Source organism: Cheilinus undulatus, linkage group 7 (assembly GCF_018320785.1).
Source record: "Cheilinus undulatus linkage group 7, ASM1832078v1, whole genome shotgun sequence".
NCBI classification, from domain to species: Eukaryota; Metazoa; Chordata; class Actinopteri; order Labriformes; family Labridae; genus Cheilinus; species Cheilinus undulatus.
In genome coordinates, this window is record NC_054871.1 from 13,489,545 (window position 1) to 13,501,217 (window position 11,673).

The 11,673-nt window shown below is 39.1% G+C and overlaps 1 protein-coding gene across 1 annotated transcript in view; it reads left to right on the forward strand.

The window, feature by feature from the left end:
• LOC121512245 (contactin-associated protein-like 4) overlaps positions 1-3,568 on the forward strand; it is a 227,242-nt gene extending 223,674 nt beyond the window's left edge. The window contains exons 23-24 of the mRNA XM_041791414.1: positions 1,215-1,286; positions 2,926-3,568. Coding sequence (XP_041647348.1) covers positions 1,215-1,286; positions 2,926-3,122 — 269 coding nt within the window. The 3' untranslated portion in view covers positions 3,123-3,568. The remainder of the gene's footprint in view (positions 1-1,214; positions 1,287-2,925) is intronic.
• Positions 3,569-11,673: the final 8,105 nt, after the last annotated feature.

An 11,673-nucleotide genomic window follows, 5' to 3' on the forward strand; every position in this document is an offset into this window, starting at 1 on the left:
AATATTAAAAAGAATACATATCAAAATGTCAAGCTCAACTTGTATTAAAAGCCAGTGCAAATAGGTGAGTCTTTATCAAGGATTACCTTAGCAGTCGTTGACCCAGCTCTGTGATTTTACGTGGACTTCCACTTTGTGGATGAGTTGCTGTTGTTTCTAAACACTTCCATTTTCTAATATCACATAAAGTTGACAGTGGAATATCCAGCTGGGATGAAATTTCACAAACCAACTTACTGCAAAAGTGGCATCCATACCATGCTTGATGTCAGTGAGCTCTTCAGAACGACACGTTCTGTATCACAAATGCATAAGGTGACTGCATGGCTAGATGCTATGATAAAACAGGTTTGGCCAAGTCCTTTTGTCCACACTGTGTACCTGCCATAAATATTGGCAGTATCAATGATGTAACAGCCTTAAATAAATATACATTTGATCATTAACGAGGTATAGGTGGGTACCACGCACTCAAAGGTGCCCACTGTGAGCCCTGAACATTTTGAATGAAGCCTCGAGCGTAAAATAACTACCAGACTGTCTACTTCCAGACTCCTTATTCAGCTCAGCACCTTTCTTTGCACAAGGGACACTTGATGTTTTTTCTACAATAGCAAAAGCTGTGTACATAAATGTATGGACTAAAATGAGTTTAAAAATGTCAGCACATTTGCTACCAGCAAACATGATTTCCTGCATCCCTACCCAACCCTATAAAGATCTCTGACAGACTGAAGATTTCTGTTATGTTAATGACCAGAATTGTAATACTTGATCTTATTTCATTTTCTTTTTTTCTCTTTTAATAACCTGCTTTAGGTTCTGATCAGTCTGAAGGCTTTAATCAGAGCATATTACTTATGAACAACAGGGCACACTGGTTTTTCTTTAATATTATTCTCAGGGCAGTTCATTATACATTTTTATGGGCTCATTAACCATCTTCCTCAGTGAGCAGAGAAAGTGATGATACAGGCAGATGAGATTAGTCAGACAACTTTAGTGAAGTCTGTGCTGAAGCTTTTAACAAGCTCTGTCTACTCTGACTGATGGATTCACATTGACTCTGCCTTCCCTCATCTTCTTTACCTTACCTCCTTTCTTCTCTATGTCACGTTGTCTTCTTTTCTCCCCTCCTCTCATCTTCACAGTGTATCTGTGACTCTTATTTTGTTTGTGAAACTTTTTCCTCTTCTCTGTCTCACTTTGTTCAGATCAGCCCGGTTCAGTGGATCCAGGTCAACCTTTAGTCAACGCCATCAGGAGTGACTCAGCTCTAATTGGAGGTAATGAGAGCCATTCCAGCAGAAATAAGTCATTAAAGCATCCAAACAGTGGGATGTTATCAATAGTGCAAATGCAAATAGCTTGACATTTCACGCAGAAGAAGCAAGAGTTGTTTCCAAGCAGGATGCAAGTGAGGAACAAATCATTTTGATCTAGGAGACTGAGGAGGCAGCGAGGAGACGAGAAAGATTTGTCTCTTAATGATGAGATTTTTTGGTGGGAAATCTCAAAATGCATGAAAATGTCACTGACAAAAGGATTAAAGACTTGCATTTCTATTTTAAAACCCACTTTAATACAGATTCAGGCAGTATTTGTCTCCTACATACCTACAAGATGCAACACACTTTTCTTGTATAATAACTGTTACACTGCAAAGTTTGAGGTCAAAGCAGCACGCGAAATATATGATCTTCTGCTCTGAGAGATTTGCAAAACAAATTTGTAATCCTTTATAATTTAAATCATTTTATTTTGTAGCAGGTTTTTTTTTTCCTCAACTTTTGATGATCATTTTTGGGTCTTGGTTCATAATTTTAGATATGTTGTGCTCTATTTTGGATAATGCCACAACACTGAAGAGTCTTTCTTTGACTGGGATAGGTTACGGTCTACAGCTGCCATTGGTCTACAGGTGCAGCTCAAAAATTTGCATATAAAAACATATTCATTTTTTCCCTGTTATTTACTTTAGAATGTTAAATTTCCATATATAACAGTGAAACATTGCAAGACTTTTTTGTTTTAATCTTTTTGGAAGGTGTGCATCCAGTTACACCTTGAGTAAAACTGACACAGCATTTCAAACATGGTGGTGGTTTGCTGCTTTAGGACCTGGAAAACTTGTTGTAATTGATGGAACCATGAATCCTGCACACTTCCAGAAAATTATAAAGGGGAATGTACGGCCATCAGTTCATGACCTCAAGCTCAAGCGCACCTGGGTTATGAAGCAGGCCAGTGATCTGAAACACACCAGCAAGTCCACCTCTGAGTGGCTTAAAGGGGACATATTATGCAGAAATCATTTTTTCAGGCTTTTCTAACAAAAATATGTGCCTCTGGCCTGTCCACAATCCCCTCAAGTACCAGACCCCCCCCCCCCGATACCAGCTGAGATGCTGGATATCTTAGTGGGTTACCCTGCTGACTATGGTCTGGGAGGTTGATGGTTCAAATCCCAGTCAGGTCCTAAACTTTGGATGAAAGTGTCTGTAACATCAGGAGAGCCACATCCATTTCCTGAGAGGATTGTGGTCAGGGGCGGAGTCAGACAGCTCATTAACAATTAAAGCCACAGACACAGAAACGGCTCGTTCTGAGCAGGGCTGAAACAGAGGGGTTTTTAGACATGCAAAAATACAATACTAAAGTTTTTTTCAGCAACAGACTTCACAGGCATCTTTTGTTGACCTCTGAGAACAATATAACCTTGTAATAAAAGGGTAAAATATGTCCCCTTTAAATAATTCTTCATAGTAGAGTGGGCCAAAATTCCTCCACAGTAAGTTGTCTGTCCAAGGCAGGAGAAAAGAGACTTTTCTGTTAACACTACGTAACTTTGTAGAAAATCTTGTCTGATTACTTATGTCAATTTGTGTCTTTTAAGCACAAGTGACGATATATTTCTGTGTTTAGGAGTGATCGCTGTGGTAATCTTCATCAGCGTGTCTGCATTGGCAATACTCGCCAGATTTGTCTGCAGCAGGAAGGAGACGTATCGGAACCAGGATGTAAAAGCATCACAGCCTGAAGACATCCACGAGTTACCCTTCAGCAGCCAGGCGGACTCTCATAGCGCTCCCTGTGAAAACCAGAAGGAGTATTTCATTTAGCAGGACACACTGATCTCCCACCGAGCTGACAGGACAGACTGAGGTGATTTAACAGGAGCTCAGTGCTTTGAGAGACACTCCGAGCCCCTCAGCTGCTTAAACCCGTGGGTCGACAAGATGTGACGTCCAAAACTGAACAATTTATGATTTTACCTTCTTTCTGCTGCCATTTTGAGGATGTAAATATGAGAAAAGTGTAAATGGTTATTTGTGCGCTTACAATGATGTTGACCTGCCATGTTGAAATATTTAAAATAATTTATTAAAAGGAAATAGATGTGATGATCAAACACATGTTTGTTGCAGTTAAACTACACTTTTGGACCTCATGTTAATTTATTAAAAAACACACTTTTTCTACAAGGATGCCAACCTGTGAGTGTGGAGATGTCAGAGCCTTGAAATGTGTTCTGAGTTATGCGAAGACTGAACCAAACGGAGGTTTGATTTCTACCCATCAGCTAAAAAACTTTCCCAGAATCATCAAAACCCTTCCCTTCTTTCTGAACATCAGTTTAACACTGCTGTACATATTTACACTAAAATAAAGACAACCTAAAATCTTTACTGCTACACTTTTTCTGAGGTAAGACTGGGCTCATACCTTGATACTCAGCTCTGATTTTTGCTTTCCTTATGTTTTTTCTTGGCTGTTTACACTTTACTCTGAAACTGTATCAGACTCCAGGACTGGACACAGTCCTGGTCCAACCTGCACAAAAGAACAACAAGACGCCACATGCATTACAAAATGAAGGGATATTGTATCATAATGGGCAGAAATGATCATCTAAAACAATCTGCAACCTTTACAGCTAACAAGGTCCTCAGGGGTTAACTGAAGTTCAGTCAGGAAGGCTGTACTCTGCATATTGGTCCAATGATTCATTCCTGCATTGTTTCATGCTGCCCCCCTTGCATGTTTATTCATTTGTATGTAGTCATCAGCATCATATGATCACACCTATTCAAGAGCACTTCTCCACTCCCTCACCATTAGCCCATTATATTGCTGCTATCTAACCTTGCAAAGCAAATGGATACACCCGTTTCCTTGTTTCTCACTGGCGAATCCATCTTGCAAAGGTCCTGTCTGAACCGTTTTTGAAAGTGACAGGACCAATCAGCGATGAGGGGCAATACTTTTGGGCGCGGCGGAGTCGTGACGTAAGCAAGCAGCAACAAGAGGCCAGTGCAATTATGGTGGAAGACGTTAGCGTAGATGCTGCTAAAGCACCAGTTTTATCAGAACTTGATGACATTTCATTGTTAAAAGAAGAACAAAGAACAGCATTGAGTTGTTTTCTTTTCATAAACAACAAAAGTTGTGTACTGACATGTCTAGTCGCCATGGTTCATGTCATGCAGTTCTACGTGGAGTAGAACTTAGATTAATGTTTACTTAAAGGATCTGTGGTTTTATGCAAAATTCTTTGGCTAAATATCCCCAAAAGTCAACTTTTCCTCATCAATGGCGCCGTTGTAGCTCTGTGACCTACTGACCTCTCGGTGACCCTTTGCTCTCGCTGCAGGATGAGATGTAATGTTGATATAGTGATGATTTGTGATTGGGAATCTGTGCATTGTGTCGTATTTTGAAAAGAACCGGATATTCTACGCTTGTGACTTCCTCTTCTGGAGCTTTCTGATCGAGGGGTATTGACACGGTTTGGCAGCAGCCGGCAATGGAAATAGACCTGCAGCATATCTCGAACGAAGCAGAGCAACGTGTCGGTCCAGGCACGCGCCGCTGCCGGTCTGGGGTGCCGGCTGTGGAAATGCTCTGATAGACTAGAGAGGAAGCGATGTGCTCCGCAGTACGATTCACCGGCAGTTCGCGTTGCGTTGGCTGTATGTGGAAATTGGAGGTAACCCTTAACTCCTTGATCCTCAAATGATCACTTCAGACATCATTTGGTGAACTCCCCTGGTCGTCTCAGTTGATCAGCTTTCGTCTCAGCCTCAGATGACATCACCAGCCTCAGACGACATCAGCCAGTAGCTCCACCACCATCTGGACTCTACTGTGGAATAAATCTCACTGCCCAGAGCAGACACCCTTCGATCGCCTAGTGGAGTTCAAGCAACAAAGACTCTTTGAAAGAAATTTAGTATTAAATCTTTATTATAATGAAGACAATTTATATGTGTGTATATATTTTTTTTTTCTTTTTTTTTTTTCAAATCAGTCACTTGTCTATCCTGATGGATCAAATGCTGATGTGTTAAGGTTCATGTTTTTTGGGTTTTAGTAGGCCCTAATAACCTAGTAATTTTATAGTGATAAATGGAAGCTATCTTGTTATTTCTAAAAAAAAGAAAGTGGCAATTGCCTTATATTATATTCCAGCTAATAAGCTGGCATATTACCAAGTAAAGACTCAGAAATATAACATTATTAAGGTATTATTTATCCCCTCACCCTAACCCTTTTAATATTTTGGCAGTACTCTGATAATTAGGTGGTTTTTAACAAGTAATTTCTTAGAAATAAGAAGATAATTTTCTCTGGAAAGTGCTTGATAATCCCAAGGCGTTTTTTTTTTTTTTTACTTTGGCTCTTTAAAATCAAAGTAGGTACTTCCTGACCAAATTTACCTTAACCTTAACCACCTTACACCAACCTTAACCCTAAAAATCTACAAGTATTCAAGAAGGACTTGTTTTTATCAATTGGACCAAAAAAGAAATACCTGGAATTTGCCAAAATTACCAAAATTATTTCAGAGAAATAACTTGGTCGAGCACTGCCTAATAACCAGAAAATTGCCACAATATTACAAGGGTTACTGTTAAAGAGTAGGGTAAAATATCACATAATTACCAGAGAATTGCCACAATATAGTAAAGGTTAGGGTTAAAGAGTTAGGGAAACGTACCACATTTTTACCAGAGAATTGCCACAATTATAACAAGGAATTACTTGATCTATACATTACAGGGTCAATACTTTCTAATATATTAAGTTATTACTTAGTTAAATACTAACTTATTTATATGTAACTACCACCCTGTTCTTGAGAAATTACTCTATAATTACTATAAAATGACTACCTTTATATTTATTTGTTTCTTAAATCAACCTGTATGAAATTCATAATTTGACTAATCAGATCTCATGGTTATTAGAGAAAAGGAGGGAAGCACATGGAGAAAGCAGAAATTTCATTTAGACAACTTCATCATAGTTTGAATTGTGTTTTTCTGCTGCAACAGAACAATGTTTATTTTGTCCACTGAAAGTGAGAATAAAAATGTTAGTGAACAGTCTTTTCTCCATGAGAAAGATGAGACTAAGACAAAACAAAATTAGATCTTTGATACTAAAACTCTGTCAAAGAAAAAAAGGTTTATTTTTTTGCCAGGGAAACTACAACAAGACCAAAATGCAATTTAGTTTTCGTGACATCCAAAATCCATGATATTTTCTCACAGTGGCTAAATCCATCAAAACAAAATGCCTCTGTAGCTCTTCTTCTGTCGCTGTAGAAATGAGGGATCCCAGGTTGGAAAGAGAACACATTAGTATGATTTGGCACCAGAATAAATGTTTGACTAAAAGTGAAGACTGAAATCTAATCACATTTTATGACTAAAACTGGACTAAAATGTTCTTGAGTTACTGTCCACCAGAACTATACAGAGTAGAAATTACTAAAATGTGACTAAAATGGTCAAAACGGTTTATTTTAAGACTAAATTTAAGAACAGCAGACAAAGAAGCAGTAGAAAATAGTTCTGTGCTAGGCTCTGACCTCATCACTCCTCACAGATTTATTTAACGTGCGGAATTTGAGGAGTGATGACAGAATTTTAAACTTTTGGTCACTGCTTAAAGGTTGATACTAGGGAGATGAAATGAAGAGTGCAGTACTGATGCTAGGCAGAGCTGGCAGTGTCAGAGCAGAAAGAGGAACCAGATTTACCACACCTGGTTGCCAGTTTTGCTCAGTTGGCAGAGCAGGCGCTCATATACAGAGCATGTAGAGGCACTGGTTGCAGGATTGATTCCTGGTTTCAGTGCTGTTGGGTGCATGTTGCTTCCACTCTCTCCCTATATTTCCTGTCTCTTCAGCTATAGACTGCCAGTTTGAAAGACGTCACGTGATTGGATAAGGACACATGTCATGTGTGAAATCAGCCCAGTCTATGTCTACCTGAACAAGCCCAGAACTACAACAGAAACTAATCAATTCACAGAAGTGGTCTCCTTTTTGGATGTATAAGATCTTAAATAAAGAATAGCCTTTTTCAGTTTTTATATTTTTTCAGTTCTGTCCATGTCTGAGCTGCAGCTGTAAAAATAGACTCAACACGAGCAAGAAAACAATTTATTTCTTTATATCATTTAAACATCACAGTTTAGTCTGAGTTTGTATAATATGATGGTCTGCTGGTGTCTAGTTTTCAATCTGCTGTACCAGTCATTTTCCTGGAGGCAAGACACTTTGGGGTCAGTAGTATTTATCTTCAATTTTCTGATTATTGTCCACAGAGCAGGGGCTGAGGGTCATTGTTTGTTTCTTTATAATGACAGTTGGTTCACCCAATCACTCCTACATGAGTCCATCCCCACTCTTCATCTCATCCTCACCTATGACCACAAAGGAGTCAGTGAAAGCGAATACACACCATTATAGTATACACATCCCAGCTTAGTAAAGGTTTGTGGGGTTCATTTGGTTTGAGCCAAAAATGCAAGGACCAAATTTTCTCTGCTGTCCAGGACTGATTGTCTTGTTAGCTCCCCTCTCCCTGAAGTACCACCAGGGCAGACCTGTGATAGAAATGTCAAAGTCATCTGCATTCAGATCCGGCTGTTCACACTGGTGTTGGATCGCAAAACACCCAACCTGAATCTGATTCAGATCTACATAAGAAAGTGGCCCAAATCTGACCTGAAAAGACTGATTCTACATAACCTGTGCTGTCCACACTCATAAAAAAGACAGATCTGAGTACACCAGCCAGATTTAGGTCATTTTTACCTGCAGTGTGACTACAGCCCTAGTCATAAGGTCTTTTTATAACCTGCTGTGTGAGAAAAACAAAAGCTGTGCAATGAGGCCCAGATATTTTAAAAACTTTAATTCCTCCTGTGCCGCCTGCTGTGGGCAGCTGTCACCCACACTTTCAAAGCAGCTTTCAAAGGTGAAGCTTAAAGCAGAGTAGACTTTAAAACCTTGACTGTCACTTCCTGCAGATGTTTTATGTGTTTTTACTGAGGCATTACTCTGTGTTTGCTTGACAGGTTGACTAAAAGATAATCAGAGGGGTAACGGAAACAATGGTGAAGAAACTAACATTGAGGAGAAATGATCAAATGAATATGAAACAGTCAAATATCAGTACTGGATATTTATACTTCACTGTCTCTGCAGTACTTTGGTCTTTTTTAGGCTAACAACTGAAAATGTTTATTTTTCTGCCTCGGTATGGTTTCATGATCAACGATTTCACCTCATTATTGCTGAGTTGAGGTTTTGGTTCCTTGTTTCCCTCATATTGCTCCATGCATGAGACATTTTTTTTAGCATTTATGTAATATTGTACAACAATTTCTCATAAACAAATGTCTCTTTGATACTCCTTAGCTCAGAATAACCCCATACGATAATTATACACTTGATGGAAGCATTTGCATTTGCACTTCTAAACACCTGCTGCCTGGTAGCTCTTTCTCTGAAATCCCTGTGGTGCAAATAAAGTGATGCATCTAATATTTCCCGAGTAGTTAACAGGAGCCAAGATTGGCACTGTGCATGATAATGAATGGAGCACAACAAAGCCAGGCTGAGGAACGTGAAGGAAAAAGATGCTGCAGCCCATGAGACAGTTTGATTGACAGGTAATGTTGTGCAAAATCACCAGAGCAACGCTGCTTAGTGGAGAAGATGTCTGCAAACATGAGTGTCATAAATGTGGCTCAAACAATACTGATCTGTTTTAAACCCAACCTGTGATTTTTGTTTTAGGGCTGACACAATACACAATAAACAAGCTTGATTTCCTCCTTCCAGCAACAGTAAATAAAGTCCCTGTTTTTGTCTGGAGTATCTCGACAGAGTTTCCTGTGGTGTGAGTTGTGCTTAAAGGGATTTAACTTGCTCAAAGTCACATTGTAAGCAAGTTTGCTCTGGACCTAGAGCAAATATCTTGTTTAAGTGTTCTGCCCTTACCCAAAACATGTGCAGACACAAAGGACAATTAAAGACAATTCTACAACTCACAATCAATGTCAATGATCCATTGTCCGAACCAGCCTCTGATCAGCGCCACAGACAGTAGCTGTGTTGTCCAAACCAGCCTTGTAAGAGCTGATAATGTAACAACACATATTATAACAAAAAAATGGTAATAAATATTAATAATGTAACAACTGGTCGATAATGTAACAAAAATGCTTGCTGTCACATTTTGTGTCTGTTGTTACATTATGAAGCAGGCAAATATTTTTCTCCTAATAGTGTGTTAATTTTAGGCTTAAATGTTCATGCATAAACTACCCCCCACCCTCCTGGGCCTGTCTGCCTCTATCTGTGTGTTCACTCATGCACACGTGAACTGATACTAACAATACAACATTTTGTGAAAGGCTATATATAATACTATAGTTAGGGCTGGTCCAGGTCTGGACTAGTCAAAGTTTTAAGCCTTTAGCAGCATAACTGACTTAGGGCCAGTCCAGACCTCAGCCAGTCCTATCTAGAAGCTTTATTAAACAGGAAAGTTTTAAGCCTATAGCAGCATAGTTAACTAAAGGCTGGTCATTTTGAGCCTTGAATTAAAGTAAAAACTATTCAAAGAGTGCTTTTAGTACAGACTGCATTCTATTGTGAAGCATTACCATGTTAATCCATAAATAATGGACTCACTCAATAATTAACATAATAATGTAACAACAGACTCATCAGGTAACAACAGCATTTTATAACATTATCGGCCAGTAATTATAATATGAGTTTTGTACCATTTTTTTACATTATGCATCATTGTTAAATCATCATTTCACTAAAGCTTCTGATCAGTACCATGGACAGCAGCTGGAGCACTTCCAAGCCAGCCTCTTATCAGCACCATGGACAGCAGCTGTGTCATTCAAGCCAGCCTCTGATCAGCACCATGGACAGCAGCTGTGTCATTCAAGCCAGCCTCTGATCAGCACCATGGACAGCAGCTGTGTCATTCAAGCCAGCCTCTGATCAGCACCATGGACAGCAGCTGGAGCACATCAATGCTCCCACAGCCTGCCTCATCAGCCTGGTTTTATCATGCTATCGATCATCCAGTCATCATACTCTGCAGATTGATGAGAATTAAACAAACAGCCATGAGGAAGGAGTTGTACCTTTATATGAGCATACACATTATGCATTGAAAAATTTGATATGTTTATGTGCAGACTTCATCATTATCAATAATACCAAAGTGGCTACACTTGATCAGGGATAAGGTGTAGGTTCACATTTTATGAGAGGAGGCTCTGATTGGTGGGCAAGCAGACCATTCAGAGTCAATGAGTCTACTAAGAGCAAGCTGCCCGACAAATAAAGTAAAAAAAACAATGACATATATGCAAATTAACTGAAATAGTAAAATAAACCCTTGTTACAGTTTTTGATGAGGGCAACTGAAATTTTAGGGCCAGGCCCCCCCCCCCCCCCCCCAAAAAAAAAAAAAAAAAATCTACAAGTTTCTACAGTGATATTTGCTAATCTGCATGGTTGTTATACCTAGCAAGGATTCATAGAAGACTTTATTGGAGAAATGGGGAGTCGGAAGTCTGCTGAGTGTTTTATGCGGAGGTTAAAAAGGTTCAAGGTAGTAAACTCCCTCATGAGTCCACCTAAAGAAATCAATTGTTATTAGCAACTCCTCCTTCAAAAAGACACAACAGACACTAAACTGCTCCCTCTTTATCTCTCCATGTTTGTGCAGTCTTAGTCAATGATTAGATTGTGATGATGTGCTGCTTTCATCTTCATCACTCTGCAAGTGAAAGTCTTTCTGACTGCTGGAGCTGACTTTGATGTCTATAATAAAACGTCCTTACTTGTCAGTTACCCTCCTTGAGTGATCTTCTTCGTACAATTTTTTTAAATAAGGATGATGCAAAAGCACATCTACTGAAATAAGTAACTGTAATTTCTTTTTTCATCATGTCTAAGTTAATGTTTAGTTCACCCATTACCACCCTGATGGCTTTAAAGTCAACTTTCATGGATTCCTTGTAGGTCAAATCCAGTTATAAGGAAAAATAGAATAATTATTGCAGCAGAAAATGTGGTGGAAAACATGTTTAGAGGCAGCTGAGGTCTTTTGTTTCCCTGTTAAATGAAGCTGAAATGCAGCAACACTTTGCCTCTCTAGAGCAAATCAAATTAACATAAATTTACATCACAGATTGTTGTTCCCTCTAAACTTTGCAGGGGATGCTTCTTTTTTGCACTACATGACGTTATTGATGGGTATTAACACACTTCTGTCTGCAGGGTTCAGATAAAAGTGGCTGACAAAATGACTGGAACTAAAACATCTATGAGATTGGAGG